This window comes from Coffea arabica, chromosome 3e (genome assembly GCF_036785885.1).
Source record: "Coffea arabica cultivar ET-39 chromosome 3e, Coffea Arabica ET-39 HiFi, whole genome shotgun sequence".
Taxonomy (NCBI): Eukaryota; Viridiplantae; Streptophyta; class Magnoliopsida; order Gentianales; family Rubiaceae; genus Coffea; species Coffea arabica.
The window spans coordinates 45,764,613-45,785,789 of NC_092315.1; the positions used below are offsets into that span (position 1 = coordinate 45,764,613).

The 21,177-nt window shown below is 36.1% G+C and overlaps 1 protein-coding gene and 1 pseudogene across 1 annotated transcript; one reads left to right on the plus strand and one right to left on the minus strand.

Moving 5' to 3' along the window:
* Positions 1-4,757: 4,757 nt before the first annotated feature.
* Positions 4,758-13,261, plus strand: LOC113738126 (polygalacturonase-like; annotated as a pseudogene).
* Positions 13,262-15,366: 2,105 nt separating this feature from the next.
* LOC113737706 (disease resistance protein RPM1-like) lies at positions 15,367-17,922 on the minus strand. Its single transcript, XM_027264891.2, has 3 exons — positions 17,753-17,922; positions 15,521-16,946; positions 15,367-15,417 (listed from the first exon to the last, which is right to left on the minus strand). The coding sequence occupies exons 1-3, from the start codon at positions 17,920-17,922 to the stop codon at positions 15,367-15,369; spliced, it is 1,647 nt and encodes a 548-aa protein (XP_027120692.2).
* Positions 17,923-21,177: the final 3,255 nt, after the last annotated feature.

Below are 21,177 nucleotides of genomic sequence, written 5' to 3' on the forward strand. Positions count from 1 at the left end.
CCCCAAACTCGACATCCTCAAAGAACCGGGCATTTCCTGTCTCAAAAATTAATTTGACTGTGGGATCATAAAACTTGTAACCTCTGGATCTTTCAGAATATCCAATAAAATAACAACTAATCGTTCTTGAGTCCAGTTTCTTTTCATTTGGCCTATAAGGCCTTGCCTCAACTGGACACCCCCAAACATGCATATGCTTTAAACTGGGTTTTTTTCCTGTCCAAATCTCATAAGGGGTTTTGATAGTTGTTTTAGTTGGAACTCTATTAAGAATATATGTTGCAGTCTTAAGTGCTTCACCCCAGAGTGACTCTGGTAAAGTAGAATGACATATTATACTCCGTACCATGTTTTTAAGCGTTCTATTTCGTCTTTCAGTTACACCATTCATAGTGGGTGAACCTGGCATAGTGTACTGTGGGACGATACCGCATTCCTCTAAGTATTTAGCAAATGGTCCTGAATGTGGTTCACCTAAACCGTCATATCTACCATAGTATTCACCACCACGGTCAGATCTGACGCTTTTAATTCTTTTGTTGAGTTGATTCTCAACTTCAGCTTTAAAATTTTTGAACACGTCCAGTGACTGTGATTTTTCTGAAATGAGATATATGTAACCATATCTTGAAAAATCGTTTATGAACGTTATAAAATATTGTTTATCATTCTAAGCAGATGTAGGAAATGGTCCACAAATATCTGTATGTATAAGTTCTAAGACGTCTAAGGACCTATTGGTTTCAAATCTCCTTTTATTGGTTTGTTTCCTATTTATACAGTTAATACAATCATTAATATCTGTAAAATTCAAGGGATCGAGAATTTCATTTGACACAACCCTTTCCATTCTCCGTTTGGAGATATGTCCCAATCTCTTGTGCCATAATGCAGCTGAATTCTCATTGGCTAATTTTCTTTTTACTCCTCTAGTACTCAAATGCAGAGATTCATTAAATGAGACAATCGTATCAATTAAATATAGATTATCGTAATGCATTAAAGAACCAGAACCAACCAATTTTGAATCATGAAACAATTCAAATTTTTCATTTCCAAATGAACAAAAATAACCAAATTTGTCCAAAGCAGAAATAGAAATTAAATTCCGTCTAAAAGACGGTACAACAAATGTCTTATAGAGATCCAAATAAAATCCGGTCTTTAACAATAATCTAAAAACTCCAATTGCCTCAACTTGAACTGTTTTGCCATCACCCACGTAGATATAACTTTCATTATCATTAGGCTTTCGGTAATTCAGGCAACCCTGCATAGACACACTGAAGTGAGTTGCTGCACCAGAATCTAATCACCATGTGTGTCTAGGTACCGAAGTTAAATTAACCTCAGAACAAACCAAATTAAGAAGCATACCTTTCTTAGCACACCAAGCGTGATAGTTGGTGCAATGCTTCTTTTGATGCCCTTCAGCTCCACAGAAGAAACAACTATTCTTTCCCTGATCATTTGATTTCTTTTGTTGTTTCTTTTGTGGCCCTGTACTTGCAGCTCCTTTTTTCTTCTTTCTCTTAAGTCTCTTACTTTTATTATTAGTGGTTGACACCAAATGGGCACTTTCTGTCTGCTCTTGCTTCAACCTTTTCTCTTCCTCTACACAGTGTGAGATGAGTTCATTTAGAGACCAAGTCTCCTTTTGACAGTTATAACTCACCTTAAACTGGCTAAACTGTGTAGGAAGAGATATTAAAATCAAATGCAATAGTAACTCCTCAGAGAGTTTCAACTTAAGTGCATTTAATTTCGAAACAAGATGAGACATTTCCATGATGTACTCTCTGATATTGCCTTTACCACTATATTCATTGAAACTAGGCGTGTCAAGAGCGTACTAACTTCAGCCTTTTCGTTCTTGAGAAACCTTTTTTCAATGTCCTGAAGGAACTTCTTAGTGGTTACAGTCATTTCTGACATTGTTCCCCTGAATGCTTCTGGAACGGCCTTTTTAATGATCATCAGACACAAGCGATTTGATTTCTCCCACCTCTCATTATTTCTCTTTTCATCAGAGGTACTCTGATCTGTAAGAGGTGGGGGAGAATCATCCCTTAACGCAAGGTCGAGATCCATTACTCCAAATAATATCAAGAGATTTTCTTTTCAGGACTTGAAATTTGTGCCATTCAACATAGGAATATTATTGATGTTGGAAGTAATATTTGTAAGATCATTCGCAACTGAACAGAAAACATAATATAATTAAAACAAGCTCACATAAATCAAAACAATAATAAATTCAAATAATGGTAGTCTCATCTCAAGATACCGATATTCCATTAATATTTTTGTCTTTGGACAAAAATATTAACTTCTAAATGATATCTTGGTGCAGTAATAAATACTGATAATAATAACATGTCAAAAATAAATTTTCCTTTGGGCCAATTTATAAATCACATGTAAAATCCAAATAATTATCACGTATTTATTACCACAAGTGCACATGTAACTTCATTAAATATTGACCTTCCTTTGGGTCGATCAATATTCATAAAATTACTAGTACCCAACTAGTTATATTTCAAAATAAATTAATTTTCATAATAGAGGTCACTTTGGTGGCATATTACTTCAATTGATTTATTCCAAAATATATATAATCATACCAATATTTAAATTTGAAATTATCCAAATTAAATAAAAATTTTGATCAAAGTCAACTTTGGTCAACTTTGGTCAAAACGTGGTCAAACATGGTCAAATCAATCAAATTAAATCATGACTTATTGGACCAAAGGTCCATATCCATAATTTGACCCAAAATTAACATTCAAGCCCAACAAATTTTCTTGAAATTCATAAGTACTATAAAAAAAACTACATATTTAATGGGCCACACATATGGATTTTATAGGGCTTAAATGTCCTATTTAATTTCATTAGGGTTCACTAAAATTAGAGAAACCCTAATTTTCTTAATATTTTTTTTCAATCAAGAAAACAAGTCAAAGAGCCCAATTGTAAACAATTGAGCTTCAAAAGCATAATGAAAAAGTCACGGCAAAAGGGAAAATATTTTGGCTTTCTGTTTGAGGAAAAATAAATAAATAAACTACTAGACAATCAATTGTGATCCCGAACCACGTGCCAATGATCAAATATAGCTGTGACTAATTTAACTGCAGGCACCTAATAAGAACTACTCAACTAGAGCCAGGAAAATTTGCATCAGACTCCACTGGTGCCGAATAGTTTTGATAGCATGAATAAACAATTGAATCATACAACTAAAGCTGAACTACGGTGGGACCCTCTAAATTGAATCATACAATTAAGGGCAAATGTATGCAAAAGCATTGTTGGAATGATTTGACCGAAGACCATATACAACTTACGTAAGCACCCATGAACATAAAAGCCACATAAAGACTTGTCAACCATGGAAGCGGAGCCCACGAATTCATTTTTTTTTTATTGCATATGAGTCAGAGTGGCGCCGTACAAACAGAAACATAATTTACCATAATTCTGAATTCATGTAGTGTGGCGGAAGCAACCAAAATCATGTCATATATATAACTAAAACAGTGACCGGCGATCGAAAATTTAAACACACAACAGTCATGTATTTAATAGCATCAGATCCGCAGCCAGTAGCCATGAAAACAGAACCAATAGTAATAAAACCATAAATTACCAAAACAAAATTATTTCCTAATAATCAACCATATGAGCTCTGATACCACTTGTTACGGTGGTTATCTAAATTTAACCACTGGTGAAAAACATCACCTCTAAACCCAAGATTTGTATGACGATTATTAAGAAATAAATTAACTGTAAAATAGCGGAAGCGTACCTGAATCCATATTGATAAACTTGATACTTGAATCCCTAGAGATTTGAGGTGGCCTTCCAGGTCAACAGGTATTCACCGATCCTTTGAGAGAGGCCTTTAGTTTCTCTCTGATATCTTTCCTGATGATGGGATATCAGGAAAGAGCTATTTTGTGGTATTAGGATATACGACAACTAAAACGATACCTGTGACTTGGGGACCATAACCCTATTTATAGGTAACATTTTGTTACCTTTTGGAGCCCTATTTCAGCCCATCATAGAAATAGGAGCCCTTAAGTCTCTACACATTAAAGGCCCACATCCTATTAGATACATTAAACCCAAACTATATTTGATCACTTTAATTGGATTTAACCTTAATTGACAGTTTGCAATACATAATTATTCACATATAAGTCCAATGTTGGATTAAGGATCCAACATGTACTTCTTGTATTCTCTCATTTGACCATTAATTTCTTATCTGAGAGCATGAACCAAAATTTAGTGAAGGCAGCTTGTGATCTTGCTTATTGGCAGTAGCACTAAACACAAAAGTCTTCTTCACATTCTCTCTTGCTTTTTTCTAATCAAGGTCAACTGCACTTATCCCTCACAATTAACGCATCTCGAGGTATCAGAATGAATTGTACTCATAAAATGCATGTTATGTCAAGATTATAAGATGCATGACTTATAAAGTACAAGCCCCCTTTACAACTTAGTCATTGTCTTAATTAATCATATGAGCATTCATCAAAAGTGGAACAATTACAGTTGAAAAGCAAATGAAGCGTCCAAAAAAAAATGTGCTAATGAGTAAAGATGATTGGGCTGAGGTTGCATACCTACATGCAGTGTTGGATACCTGTCTATAAAAGGGTTCTTCAAAGCTAGATCAGTACCAGCACCATCCCTAGTTCTCATAGCTTCTCTCATAGCAAAGAGCTAGGGAAATGGCTTATCCAGGAAAACTCTTTTCACTCGCATTGTCCTTTTTGTTCTTCTTCTTATCATCAGCCTCCACGATCACAAATAATGTGCAAAAGTTTGGAGCCAAACGTGATGGAAAGACCGATTCGACAAAGGCCTTTCTCAGTGCATGGGCAGCAGCTTGTGCTTCAGTAAAGTCTGCAACAATTTATGTACCGCGGGGAAGATACTGTAATTAAAATTAGGCTGGTACAATATAGGAAAGAATAAATATAAACTGAAAAGAAAGAAAATAACAATCCGAGACTTGTGAGCACAATTTCCTTAAAACAGATTCCCCCCCTATAGGTAGAGTGCTCGAGGCTAAGTAGGCGTCTGTCTCCCAGGATACAACGGATTAATGGTGAATATGTTAGTACCAAACTTCTTCACCACAGCGAACTCGAACTAGAGCAATATGGAATACTATAAAAGATGAAGATGCAAAAGGAAAAAAAAATTGGAGAGAGAGCTCTATTTCAAAACAAAATAAAAAGAGAGTTATTTATAGATGTTGGCCAAGGGTGATTGTAGAAATTGGAAACAAATATTTAATTATCTTCACATTTATCAAAGTACAACATTCATGTACATACATGTATTCTCGATAAGAAAACTTCATATTCATGTATTAACAATTACATACATAAATACTTAATTCCTAAGTACATGAATCCTAGGTACATGAATCTTCAGGTACATGAATGATAGATAATTATCCTTGGATTCTATCAAGAGTGCCATTATGAAAACGATTTTCTCATTCACTCTACAATGGATTTTTCCATTTCTCCAACAATCCCCCACATGAATGAAAAAATTGTTTTGAATTTGACTCTACAATAGTGTTCCACAACTAAAACCTGCATAAGATAGGTTGGTGTTACCCTTTGAACCTTCTCTCGTGAAATACACTTACTTTACTAGCAATCCAGTAGACATGATGTCTTTGAACTGTCCCACTTTTCAGTGTAAATGAACCATATATTTCACACAGGAATCATGCTCCATTTGTTCAATTCTCATAGTTATGTTCGTTTTGGCCATGAACATCAATCTGGTTCAGTAAGAGTTTTTAGAATTGAGCCCTAAACAATTCTCTTTTGAAGCGACCCCACTTCACTCTCACATAGGTGATTTACTTAAGTCTCTAGTAATTAATTACTTCACTTAAGAATCATTAAAGCACACCATTGTGCTATTCTAATTCTCCTTGCGTCATTGTTTCATTATGGAATGGGTCTAGGGATATCCCCCCCACAATGACTATGCTAAGTCCTTATAATTAGGTTGTCCCTTTGCACCTAGATATTGGGATCTCCAGTCAGTTAGGTTGGATTTCCTTTATAACACTTAGCCTTCCATGGGCTTTAGTCCCATTCCCTTTGCCATTTTTGCAACCAACTCTCTATTCAATCCTTTGGTTAGCGGATCCGCTATGTTATCCTTTGATTTCACATAATCAATAGAGATAACTCCTGTTGAAAGTAGTTGTTTAATGGTATTGTGCCTACGACGTATATGTTTAGACTTACCATTATATATGTGATTTTGTGCTCTTCCAATTGCTGATTGACTATCACAATGAATACATATTGGTGGCACAGGTTTGTCCCATTTTGGAATGTCCTCAAGGAAATGGTGTAGCCGTTCAGCTTCTTCTCCATATTTATCCAAGGCAATGAATTCAGATTCCATTGTAGACCTAGCTACAATAGTTTGTTTAGAAGACTTCCAGGATACTGCCCCACCGGCAAGTGTGAACACATATCCACTTGTAGATTTTGAATCTTTTATATCAGATATCCAATTTGCATCAGCGTACCCTTCTAGAACAGCAGGGTATCTAGTGTAATGCAGTCCATAGTTCCGAGTGTACCGTAGGCATTTAAGTACCCTTGAAAAATGGTCAGCACTCGGATTGCTTGTAAATCTGCTCAATTTGCTCACTGCATATGCAATGTCAGGTCTAGTGCAACTCATTAAATACATTTTCCAATGATTCGTGAGTATTCTACTTGAGAAATACTCTCTCCTCTATTCTTATATAGATGGAAACTATTGTCTAATGGAGTTCTTGCAATTCCAGAATCATTCTTATTGAATTTTTCTAGAATCTTGTCCACATAATGAGTTTGGCTCAAGACCAAGCCGTTTGATATTCTTGTAATTTTAACTCCTAAAATTACATCAGCAAGCCCCATATCTTTCATGTTAAATTTTGAATTTAACATGTCTTTGGTAGACTTGACCATTTTGCCATTACTACCAACAATAAGTATGTCATCTACATAAAGACATAAGATGACATAGCCATGTTCTGTTTCTTTAGTGTAGACACATTTGTCACACTCATTTATTTTGTATCCATTAGTTATTATTGCATTGTCGAACTTTTCATGCCATTTCTTTGGCACTTGTTTTAGTCCATACAATGATTTTACCAATATACAAACTTTATTTTCTTTTCTCGGAATTATGAAACCCTCAGGTTGCTCCATGTAGATTTCTTCATCTAAATCACCATTTAAGAAAGCCGTCTTTACATCCATTTGATGTATCTCTAGATTTCTCAATGCAGCGGTAGCAAGAATCATTCTGATAGAATTTATTCTCGTAACAGGAGAATAAGTATCAAAATAATCCAAACCTTCTTGTTGCTTGTATCCTTTGATTACAAGTCTGGCTTTGTACTTATCAATAGAGCCATCAGGTTTCATTTTCCTTTTAAAGATCCATTTGGATCCTAAAGGTTTACAACCAGGAGGAAGATCCACTAACTCCCATGTGTGATTCTGTAAAATAGAATCAACCTCACTTTTTATTGCTTCTTTCCACAAAAATCCTTCAGAAGAACTTACAGCTTCTGTATAGGTTTGTGGTTCTTTTTCTAATAGAAAAGTTGTAAAATAATCTCCAAATGATTTTTTCACTCTAGCCCTTTTGCTACGTCTCGGTTCATCTTGTTGAATCAATTATGATCATGATTTTCTTGATTCATGATTTCATGTGTTCGTTTTGATGAACTTGATGCACCATTTGATTTACAAGGAAACACATCTTCAAAGAATGAAGCATTCCTTGATTCCATTATCATATTTTTGTATATATCCGAAATTTCTGAATTATACACAAGAAACTGATAAGTAGCACTATTATGTGCATAGCCTATAAAGATACAGTCCACAGTTCTAGGACCTATCTTTATTCTCTTTGGTGTTGGAATAGCCACTTTTGCAAGACACCCCCACACTTTCAAGTATTTATAGGATGGTCTCCTACCTTTCGATAACTCATAAGGAGTTTTATCTTGTTTTTTCCGGGGTACCCTATTGAAAAGGTAATTGCTTGACAAAATAGCTTCACCCCACATATTTTGAGGTAATCCTGAATTTAGTAACATCGCATTCATCATTTCCTTTAATGTGCGATTTTTCCGTTCAGCAACACTATTTGATTGTGGTGAGTAAAGTGTAGTTACTTCATGAACAATTCCATATTTTGCACAATAATCACCATAGGTGTTCCATATTCACCACCTCTATCACTTCTTAACCTTTTAATTCTCCGGTTAAGTTGATTTTCAACTTCATTCTTGTAGAGAATGAATTTTTCCAAGGCTTCATCTTTACTTTTGAGCAAAAACACATAACAGTATTTTGTGCAATCATCAATGAAAGTGATAAAATATTTATTACCACCTCTTGTTTGAACAAATTTCAAATCACAGACATCTGTGTGAATCAATTCAAGAGGTTCGGTGTTTTTTTCATTTGTTTGAAAAGATGACCTTATTAATTTTGCTTCTACGCAAATCTAGCATTTATGGTTTGAATTGATTTGAAAGGAAGGAATATGATCCAAGTTAATTAGTCTATGCAAAGTATCATAATTAACATGACCTAGTCTACCATGCCATAAATTGGAAGACTCAAGCAAATAAGCAGAGGACTTATTCTTATTATTCACAATAGTCATTACATTCAATTTGAACAACCCATCGGTTGTATATCATTTCCCTACATACATTCCAGATTTGGATAATATAACTTTATCCAATTCAAAAACCATGCGAAAGTCATGCTTGTTCAGCAATGATCCAGAAACAAGGTTCTTGCGGATTTCTGGCACATACAGAACATCGTTCAAAGTCAATGTTTTGCCAGAAGTCATCTTTAGCAGCACCTTACCTTGACCTTCAATAGCAGATGAGGCAGAGTTCCCCATGAACATTTTTTCACCTTCAATTTTTTCGAAGGTAGTGAACAGGTCTTTGTTTGTGCAAACATGTCTTGTAGCTCCAATGTCAATCCACCATTCTTTCGGATTTGACCCCATCATATTCACTTCAGAAACCACAGCAGTCAGGTTCATGTTTTCCATGTCTCCCTCAATTCTATCAAACAAGTTTGCTTCATGCTTCTTCTTCTTTGGAAGCTTACATTCAGTGGACTTGTGACCTTTTTTGTCACAGTTGAAGCACTTCCCTTGGAATTTCTGCTTAGAGATTTTCCCTTTTGCCCCAAGATTTCTATTTGGCTTTTTGCCTTTGGAGTTTTGCTCTTGCTTATACTCCACAATATTTGTTTTAGCATCAAAAGAATTTAATGCCTTGCAATCGGAACCCCTGTTGTCTTCTTCAATTCGAAGTCTAACAATAAGGTCCTTTATACTCATCTCTTTGCGCTTGTGCTTGAGATAGTTCTTGAAATCCTTCCACCCAGGAGGTAGCTTTTCAATAACAGCAGCTACTTGAAAGGTTTCACTCAAAATCATGCATTCAGCTAGAATCTCATGCAAGATAATCTGAATTTCTTGCACCTGATTGATAAGAGTCTTGGAATCCACCATTTTATAGTCTAGAAATTTTTCGACGACAAATTTCTTTGCCCCGGCATCTTCGGTTTTATATTTCCGATCCAAGGATTCCCACAATGCCTTCACCGTCTTGTGTACTTGGTACACGTTATACAACGAGTCATGCAAGCAGTTCATGATATAATTTCAACAAAGGAAATCGGAGTGCTTCCAAGCATCAATAGCACTGACAGCTTGTGCATCAATTAAGCCCTCAAGCAGTTTTGGAGCATCCTCACTTAAGAATCTCGAGAGATTCAATGTTGTCAAATAGAACAACATCTTTTGTTGCCATGTCTTGAAGTTCAAGCCATGGAACTTCTCAGGTTTCTCACTATGATTGGTAGAAACCATAGGAGTAATCATTCCTTCAGGTTGTTTCACAATAGTACCAGAGGCAGAGGCATCAGAAGTAGAATTGTTGGTTTCTCTTCTTGTATTGTCAGCCATTGAGAATAGAATCTGTTTTAATACTGTTATTAAAATTAGGCTGGTACAATATAGGAAAGAATAAATATAAACTGAAAAGAAAGAAATGGGTGGAGATTGAAAATAACAATCTAAGGCTTGTGAGCACAATTTCCTTAAAACAGATTCGCCCCTTACAGGTAGAGTGCTCGAGGTTAAGTAGGCGTCTGTCTCCCAAAATACAACGGAGGTTAAGTAGGCGTCTGTTTCCCAAAATACAATGGATTAACGGTGAATATGTTAGCACCAAACTTCTTCACCATAGCGAACTCGGACTAGAGCAATATTGAACACTATAAAAGATGAAGATGCAAAAGGAAAAGAAAAATTGGAGAGAGAGCTCTATTTCAAAACAAAATAAAAAGAGAGTTATTTATAGATGCTGGCCAAGGGTGATTGTAGAAATTGGAAACAAATATTTAATTATCTTCACATTTATCAAAGTACCATATTCATGTACGTACATGTATTCTCGATAAGAAAACTTCAAATTCATGTATTAACAATTATGCACATAAATACTTAATTCCTAAGTACATGAATCCTAGGTACATGAATCCTCAGGTACATGAATGATAGATAATTATCCTTGGATTCTATCAAGAGTGCCATTATGAGAACGATTTTCTCATTCACTCTACAATGGATTTTTTCATTTTTCCAACAGATACTTGCTTGGGGCTGCATCATTCTAGGGAAATAAATGCAACAATAATGCGATTAAAATACGTATAGATGGTACTCTTGTAGCTCCCTCGAATTATCGTACTATTGGCTATGCTGGCAACTGGCTCAAGTTTGAAAGCTTCAATGGAGTGACAATTTCTCGCGGAACTTTAGATGGACAAGGCAGTAGTCTTTGGAACTGCAAAGCCTCCAAGAGTAACTGTCCCGGTGGTGCAACGGTATGCACAATAAACAAACCTAATGCTGTACTCATAAAAAATTAGTACTATGATTACTTCCCAAACACAAACATTATATATCACATGGGCTGAATAATTATGCATGATTCCAACCATTCATTTCTTGACATATTTTTTCTTGTCTATTCCTTTTTTCTGGGTCTTGTATTAATGTGGTAATATGTGCTGCAGACATTGGCATTCTACAATTCAAATAACATTGTCATCAGCAAATTAACGTCACTGAACAGCCAAATGTTCCATGTTATGCTTTACGGCTGTCAAAATGTTAAGCTAGAAGGAATGAAGATCTCAGCCTCAGCCACTAGTCCAAACACTGATGGCATTCATATATCAGGGTCCTCAGGTGTTACCATATTGGGCTCTAACATAGCTACAGGGGACGATTGCATTTCAATTGGCCCCGGCACCTCCAATTTGTGGATTGAGAATGTTTCTTGTGGCCCTGGCCATGGAATAAGGTAAAATAATTAATTTATGCTTAGCATCAAAGAATTATGGTTTTTAAAATGAAAACCAGCGGATGTGCATTCTGAAATTAATCAGGTGCAGCATTGGGAGTCTAGGATGGGATATGCAAGAACCTGGAGTACAAAATGTAACTGTTAAAACTGTTACTTTCAGAAATACACAAAATGGATTTGAGGATAAAGACTTGGGCAAGGCAATGGATTTGCTAAGAGGATCCTTTTCCAAAATGCAGTAATGCTGAATGTGAGATACCCTATTATCATCGACCAAAGTTATTGTCCAAGCAAAAATAGTTGTCCCAATCAGGTAGGTGTTACAAGACAAAACGAGTTTAGATGAATGTATTTCACTGTCTCAAATCCTACCTGCATCCTCCAAACTTGTTTTCTTGGCTTGCCTTTCTCAATATTTGGAATTCCATTTTCAGGGTTCTGGTGTAAAGATTAGTGGTGTGACTTATCAGCAAATTCATGGAATATCATCATCGCAAGTAGCTACACCTGGCAATTATGCCCAAAACCCAACAACCCACCCACTAATTTGAGAGGTTGGGTTGGGTAATTTGAGTGTTGGGTCAATTTTGGGTTGGATAATAAAAATTCAGATATATTTTGGGTAGTTTGGGTATTTGTGTTGAGCACCCATTACCCAACTTAAATTTTAAAAACAAATAAAGAAATTAAATTTCTTGGGTTGATACAATCTCGGCTAAAGAAACAATCAAGATACATCTTGGATAAGAGAAGCTGCTGGTGATAATCCTTTTTGTGCCAGCGTAAGCTGTATTGTATAGCCTTGTTAGCTGCAATCTAGCATTTTGTGCATTGGAGGATGGTCTGTATGCATACACATGAAGCAGAATGGCATTATCCCCGAAGGTCTCCAACATCGTATTCTTATTCCATGACTTTAGTGCAAGAAAAAAAGGTACTTGAATATATTTTAGGATAAAGCAGACCTGGTATGGTCTTTGGCTCTACTATAGATAGTGATATTTGAACTAATTGGTTGAGAATTGTATCTCTCTCATCAAAATTTCAATTTAATTAAGGCATGATTGGATTTTTTCTGAGACTAGAAATATGTTTGGTACAGCTAATGCTAAATCAAGTAACAAGACTTGGAAAATCGTATATTGACATACCATTTTTTCATGCTATATCTGACTTGGACCAAAATTGGTGCTTCGATCTCTTAGTTTGGATCAAAGCTATATCCACTGTCCCGTTTGAAAATCCTTACTTGTATAAAAAATAATGAGTTCATCCAAATAGTTTAAACAAAAGTTTGTGTGTGTATTTGTGAAAGTATATTAGTGTGTAAAAATAATGTAATTCTAAAGAGTTTAAGAAGTGAGTGTGTGTTTGTATTTGTGAAGATGTTTTAGTGTGTGAAAATTTTTTTTTGTATGTAAAAATGTATTTAAGAGAATTTATGTGTCAAAATCTATTAATTAATATATTGGATCATATTTGGGTCATGGGTTTGAGATGACCTAATATGACCCAATTTAAAATTGACTCAATCTAAACTTGGGCGAGTTGAGTATTACCCATTTAAGTAAAAACCCAATATCAACCGGCCAACCCGCCCAATTGCCAGGTATACAAGTAGCTATAGCAATTGGTTGCAGCAAGGACTCCCCCTGCAGTGGCATAAGATTGCAAGATGTCAACCTCAGATATATGAATCAACCAGCTCAGGTATCATGCTCCAATGTTGCTGGAACTGCTTCAGGCTTTGTTCAACCAAAAGGCTGCTTATGAAACACTTCACAAATGGAACCCGTCAACTTCATTTTACATGTTTTCATTAAGCCTAAATTTCTGTCTCTATTATGCTGTATATATACAATGAAATTGCTGCCATACTGTACTGGAAAGAGCTTAAGTTTGGCCTTCCAGTGTTCCTAAGTTGACTGCCCCCCCCCCTTCCAAAACACAACAATACAAAAAAAAATACTACTAATCTACCTCGTACAACTAGAAATCAAGTATCTGGCAGTTATTGTTGAAAGACATTAAATAGTTATCATTGAGCTCATGATCTCACAAGTGCTTATTTGGGGAGGTAGGTAAGAATGCTTCATTTGCTGAAGTTAAAATTAAAGAAAAACAGTTAAAAAAATACATTAACAAAATGCAGCATATGAACGAGATGATGATGCAATGCACCATACTACACGCAGTGGAGAAGATAGAAAACATCAGAAAATTCACTTCTCAGAAAAGCAGAAGAAGAAGAGAGTGCAGGATCGTTAACAACAGGGAGGGAAAGCAAACAAAGAGAAAGGAAAGCCACGGGATGCTGCTAGTGCTAGGCAAGGATAGTTTTCTTCTTCTTCTACCCCCATAGCCGGCGGATTCTCCATTCCCCATCATGGGCATAGAAACCAATGATAATTTCAGGAATGTGTGTCATTCTTCTGTAATCTTCACTTTCTTCCTCCTGATTCTCGACCTTTTCCTTTATTCGAGAACTCATCTCAAACAAATACAGCTTTTGAAGATGGCTCAAGTGCTGAATACCCAAAGGTAAGTCCTCTAGTAATGGAAGTCGATCTAGAATTAGTCTTTGGAGATTTGGGCATGCACCCTCCTCCACTTTCATCCATTTCAACCCTTCCATTCTCCTTAACCACAACCGTTTCAGCTTTAGGAACCCGCCAGCCTTGAAACACAACCTTTCTCCCAGGTAAGATCCGCAGAAACTAATTGCATCCAAATTGGGCAAATGTTGGAGAGATTCAAGCGGATCCTCCTCAGCCCTTAACCCACTCCAGGTCATATCTATTCTTACCAAGTTTTGAAGATGAGTTATCCATACTGGCATCGTTTCTAAGCGGCCACACATAAGTAGCACACGAAGAGATTGAAGAAGCAAAGAAGAAGAAGAAGAAGAAAGAGAATGTTGATGATGATTGAGATCAATTATCCCATAATCATCACCTTTTCCAACTGAATCAACTCTTAATTCTTGAAGACTGGTGAGGTTGACAAGGGAGGAGCAGAGCTCCTTTCCATCTTCTCTTATCAGCTGTGTAATAGATAACTCTCTTAATTGGGTCAATTTTCCTATCTCTTTAACTATTACAGACCCGCTGCTTGCATCTATTGTGTTTAATGTTTGTAGAGCGAGAAGCCCTCCCAATTTTGACGGACCTTTAAACCCATAATATCCACAATCATCATCTAAAGGATCAACTGCTGCGACTACTACAAGATGCCGAAGCTTTAGCAGCTTTAGGATTTCCACGGGTAATTCCCTAACTCCAGTGTCCCCCAAATTCAGGTATTCCAAATGTTGAAGCTTTCCAATAGCTCTCGGGACCATGGTTCGAAGACTCGGCCGAGACCGAGACGACTCGGCCGAGTCGTCACCGTCTCGGCCTAGTCCGAGACGAGACCGCGACGAATCGAGACCGAGATACTCATCTCGCCGAGAAATCGGCCGAGACGTCACCGCGACGGATTGACTCGGCCGAGTCACACCGAGTCACTCCGAGTTATCCCGAGTCAAGACGAGAAATCGGCCGAGTTACACCGCGAAGGATTGATTCGGCCATTTCTTTGGCTATTTTTTATTATTTTTGTTTAGCATACTTTTTTTATATTATTAACAATTTTTAGAATATTAAATTCTTTAAAATTTGCGTCTCACCGAGACCGTGACCGATATGCCGAGACCGATGTGGAACGTTCCAAGCCGCGACCGCGACCGTGACCACGACTTTGAACCATGCTCGGGACTCTTGCCACTTTTGTACCACATAGGCTCAGATACGTGAGATGCAACAAGTTGAAAATCTCATTTGGTATTTCCTCTATCTCTTTATCAGTCAAATCCAAAACCTTTAGGAACTTGCTGCTCCTTAGAACTTCAGATAAGAAAGTTTTGAATGGTAATGGGTTGGTGGATCTGACTGTGATGAATGATCGAAGGTGTTCAAAGGAATAAAATTGTCTTTGTTGGTGATGTTGGATGTTGCTACTGTTACTTCTACTATGGATTGCTAGACGGCGTACCTTCTTAAATGGCCATATCATTGGTTGTCCAGTAGTAACCGTGACCATGTTTTGTTTCCTTGACTTGATGAGAATAACTTCTCTCAATAGGTCATGGATTCGACAAGTGTAGGGTGATCCTTCATAAAACACTTCAGTTACTTGAATTAGGCTTCTCCTGATGAGTTCACCGAGATAGCCCCAGGCTACATCTTCAATACACATGCCTCCTCTCCTTTCTATAAATCTTTCAGCAATCCATAATTGAATCAGTTTTCTGCATGTTATTAGATAATCCTCCGGATAAATGCTTAAATACAACAGACAGGGTCTGAGATGCGAAGGCAGATCATTGTAACTCAGAGAAAGTATCCTTTTAACTCTCTCTAGCTTACCTGTTCCTTCTAATTCACCCCCAAGACTGTGTTGAACGATCTCCCATTCATCTATTCTTCTCACGTCCTTCGAAGCCAAGAGCCCACTGATAGCAACAATCGCCAAAGGCAAACCCTCACATTTATCCAATACAGCTTTTGCAACATCCATCAGGTGGGCGGGGCAATGCTTTCCTTTAAAGATCTTGTTACAAAATAGGGTCCACGAATCTTCAATTGATAGTGGCTCCATTTTGTAGACATAATCCTGAGATTCTGTGCAAGATGCAGAGGCAACATCGGCTTTTCGTGTTGTTAGCATGACACGATTGCCATAGTTACCCTCAGGCAGTGCAGATTTGATTTCATTCCAAAATTTCACGTCCCACACATCATCGAACACAATTGCATACCTTCCAGCTGCTTGTAGAAAATCTTTGACAAATTCTTTCAACTCAATGGTAGATATAGATTCGATGAATTGTGGGACTGATTTTTGCAATTCCTCGTGCAACTGCAAAATCAAGTCTCTTAGGAGCTTTGGAAAATCGCATGTTTGAGAGACGGTTACCCAGGCACGAACTGGGAAATTCTTTCTAACATCTGGATCTTCATGGACCTTTTTGACTAGGGTAGTTTTCCCTAGTCCAGCCATACCGACCACTGAAATAACTTTGAGTTGGTGATCGTCCGCCTCGAGAAGCTTAGAAATCAGATGTTGTTTGGGCTGGTCAATGCCAACCAATTTTGCTTCCTCCATTAGAAGTGCATCATCCCTGCTATAGTGCCATGAGTTGCTTATGGTTGAAGATCCAGTGACACGGTCATCGATGCCAAATTTAACTTGGTTTCTCGGATGTGATTCTGACATATTTATGAATCTGGACTTTATGCTTTGAATTTCAGTGGCAACCTGATGACGAGCTCGCAAGCTCTTAATGTTTTTGAGAATTCTCTGAGGAGAGTCACAGAATCCATGATGTCGGTAGCCAGCAAAGCGAAGTACAAATTCATCGAGAAGATCTTCAATGTCATAAGCAATTTCGCGCAATTGCTTGGTCCATTCTTGGAGCCTGGGATCAGAGGTGTCAAAATGGGTGACTTGGACGGATTTGGGTTAGATAAAATGGGTAATGGGTATAAGTGAGTCAATCCATTTATACCCATTTAATTAGATGGGTATAAATGAGTAAGTCAAAAAATGAATTGGATAACCCAATTACCCATTTATAACCCATTTATTTTAACTTTTTGTAAACTCATTTAAATTCTTTTTTGCAAACTGAGTTATCAATTTATACCGCTCTTTGTACCCATCATTAGTTTTAAATATTTACTTATCATGCTCAATAAGTCTTATTACCAATTTTTTTCCATTGATACTCTATGTCGTAAAATTACATATTATTTAATAATTGAATAATAAGAATATAAAAATTTGAACTAAGTACTATAAAAATTAATATAAAAACTTAATCCAAAAAATTTGAACCCCTAACATTTTTTTCATATATAAATTTAAAATTTCATTTTATAAAGATAAGAAAAAAGGGTAAAACTTATCATAAATTGGTAATATTGAAAAATGAGTAAGTTAACAAACTAAGAGAAAATAAATAATAAGATAAACCAACAAATAATAATAATCATGAAACAAAAGTAGTTAACATCATGACAAAATGAAAAATCTGAAAAAAAAAATGGGTGGGGGAAGAGAATTCTAAATGAGTTAAATTAGATTTGATGGGTTCCCCAATAATACCTATGTTTTGGGTAACCCATTTATATCCATATAAAAAAAATTTAAGATACCCATACCCATCTATTCATGGACGGGTATGAGTAAATTTAGTTAAGTGGATTGGTTTGCCACCTATACCTGGGATCATCATCTTCTTTTGCTTCAGCCGCTTTGACGAAAGCTTTCTGATTCCACAACTCATCTATGAATAATTCGACCTCTTGTTTAAGCCCTCCCAATAGGCTTCCCTCCTCTAGGAGCAAGGTTTCGAGACGATTTGTAACAAAAGAGACAACAGCTTCTGTCATTTTATAGTTTTTTTTTTTTTTCAAGAAGAAGAAGGAGGAGGCAGGGTTTTAGCTTCTTTTTATATGGTTCTGAGTAGAAGAATGGTTTTAACTTCGTAAACTTTTGGAGCCAGAGAAGGATTTACTATATAGGAAGGAAGACCTTGGCCAGCGTTCAGGTTGATTGAATTGGAAGTAATGCTTTTTTTCTACATTCCTTGCTCCCCTTTGGTTGGGAATTTGTAGAAAGAAAGTTGAAATGATTTATTCTTTCTTCACTTTCGAAAATTAGTATCATAGTTAGAGCTGAAGCACCACTTTAGGAATAAATCAGCCCTTAAGAGTAAGAAAGAGATAAACAAACATGGCTTTATTCTTCTTGTCCTTTTTATTCTTACGTCAAGTCTTAGCTATATCATCTTCAAAGGCTTTCAACTAATGGTCTGTTTGGTTGGAAGTAAAATGTTTTCCTTGGGAAAATATTTTCCGTGGAAGTAATTTTCCATGAAAATCATTTCCCTTTCATCATTTTCAGGTGTTTGGTTAGCTTATTGAAAATATTTTCTTACTTCATTTTTCTGGTGTTTGTTTAACTTTTGAAATATTTTCACTTTTATCTCTATCTTTACTTTCTACACATTATAACTACATACTTCTTCCCATGCAAAATAAGAAAATTTATCTCATTGTTTAACTTTAAAAAATCTTGGAGAAATGTATATATGAATAAAAAATATCTCCTTAAGCAATAAACAAATTGCTGGTCATTTAGTGTCAATTATCAATCACATGCAATGCTTGTTGTGACATATATCTTGCACTCTCACTGCTGAAAGTTTCTCTAGAAAAGAATGTTCCTATTATACATAATTAATTACTAGCATAGGATGAGCAGGATGAGGTTTTTTTTGATTTTGAATATACTAGGGGGAGGGTTGGGTGGTACGGGGGAGGGAGTGTAAGGAAGAGGTTTTAGGTTCGAGTCCTCCTGTTTACACTAAAAAAAAAAACATACTACAAGATGTTTTTAATAAGTTTGGAACATACTACAGGCGGGATGCATGCATTTCGGAAAACAACTTCAGTAAGTTTGGAAGGGAAGTTGTTTTCCATAAGATGAATGAAAATATTTTACATAGGAAAATGTTTTCAGTAACTTTTGTGCAACCAAACACGGGAAATTAGGAAAATATTTTCCTGGAAAACATTTTCACCCGAAACAAACGGACCCTAAAAGAAACACATTCTCAGTGGGTCTCTATTATTCTCATCAATGACATTGCTGGTAACTAGTGCCAGAGTAATCTTGCCTTTATTTTTTGGATGGTTAAGAATAATATTGCTTATGATATTTGATATGCTTAATCTTCACTTTGACCAGAAACTTGGCAAGTTAATTCAGAAATAAAACTATTCCAGTTCAATTTTCTGTGTCGCCCCACAATAAAGGAGAAACTAATTATGGGCTGTGAACGCCTTTTGAAACTTTTTCATAGTCCAGTCAGACTCAAGAAGATTGATAGTGGGGCGAAGCTAATTTATTTGTTTGGTCCCTGCTAAAGAGTTTTGTAAGTTTGTCCATGCTCAGAGGAATTCGATCTAACACTTTATCTGTTTTGGTACACTCCAATAGATGAGTATTGTTCCTCTATGAAGTTCATTTCTGCCTTTCTTCATTCATGTATTTTTGTTGTTTTTCACTAGAAAAAGATAAAACAAATGGTGGGTTGTTACAATCTGGAGGAGTATATATGGCACAAGTACCATAATCTGAGCAATCTTTTTTTTTTTTTTTTTTTGTTAATACTGTAGAATGTGCATCAACAAAATTGAGATGAATGTTGGAACCAAGTCTTCCTTTCTATATTGTACTACAAAAGTACAAGGAAACAGATTCAGTAGCAGGTTGCTTGTCTTTTGTGTCTTTTCAGCCTTGTTATTTCGTCTTACAACATTTGCCGCAAGACAAGTTTGCAATGAATCGGGCTAACCAAAAAAATATATTTTGGAATTAAAGGGAGAGAATCTACTTCATAGAAAGCAAGAATTTTTCTTCTTGCAGAAAATCAGGCTAATTGTGTGTTATTAATTACCCCTCCAGTAAATGTTAGCCAAGAATTATTCATGATTTAGCTTCTTCCTGCAATAATTTATTCCGTAGGGTAGATAGAATCAACTTGAAATGTTATATTCTTTCTTCAATACTGCAAATGAGTATCATTTAAGGTTTAAGCACCACTTTTGGTGTCAATTACCCCTATGGGAAATAATAAGATAAACAAAGATGGCTTCATTCTTCGTATCCTGAATATTCTTGCTTCAACTCTTCTGCTATCCTCTTTGACAGCTATCGAAGGAAAGAATACACTTTCTCAATTAATCTCTGTTATTCTGTATCAGCGTGACATTGCTTATACCTGGTGCCAAGTATTGTTGCTTATGATATTTCATATGCATAAATTTTCATTTTCACCAGATAGAATATTGTAAGTGAGAACTAACGGGATTTGAAGCAACTTAATTCAAAAAATAAAACTAATCCGTGCTTCAAAAAATCCAGTTCAATTTCTGTGTTGCCCCAAAATAAAGAAGAAAATAATCATGGACTGTTGAAACAATTATGGTTTGTAACTTAAGGAAAGAAGCCCTCTTAATTCTAATGGAACTTTAACAAGTAACACCCATTATCAGGATTTAAATTATCAAGTTAAAACGACCAGGCATGACGAATTTTTTCCAGATGTAAGGATTTCCATTGGTAACCCCCTGGCAATAGTATCACCCATACCTAGATATTCTAAATTCTGAAGCTCTCAAATGCATCTGGGATTGTTTTTAACTTTCATTCTCCTTCATTTGGGATTTCTTTAAATTCGCACCTCCAAAATGCAAAACCTTGATTAACTTTCCTGATAAGAGAACAGATTTTGGATGGTAACTCCATGGACCAATACCCATACACGTTTGTATACAGTGTGTTTTCACTAAGAGCGCGCCCTATTTCAGTTATAGTTTCTTCAGGGCCGCTTAAAGTTTTGTGTCAGCTTGCTGATCTTGATAAAATTTTCTCGGTATATAAGGAAAACTTAACAATCCAAACCAGTAATTTTATGAACTGTTCTGGAGAGATCAAGTTGAAAATCCATTTGGTATTTCTATAAATTCACACCTCCAAAATCATAACACTAATCAAGAGAACAGATAAGGAGGCTTTTTAACTAGTGACTCCATGATCCAAACCTTTATGTGTTTGTGTCTAAAGTTTTCTCCAGCAGC

Excerpts from the sequence above, each read along its gene's own strand:
- LOC113737706 (XM_027264891.2), bottom strand. The coding sequence starts at position 17,922 with ATGACAGAAGCTGTTGTCTCTTTTGTTACAAATCGTCTCGAAACCTTG. Across the intron at positions 16,947-17,752 it reads AAAGAAGATGATGATCCCAG|GCTCCAAGAATGGACCAAGC; the intron begins GTATAGGTGGCA and ends CTCTGATCCCAG. Across the intron at positions 15,418-15,520 it reads TGATATGGCCATTTAAGAAG|TCAGATCCACCAACCCATTA; the intron begins GTACGCCGTCTA and ends CATTCATCACAG.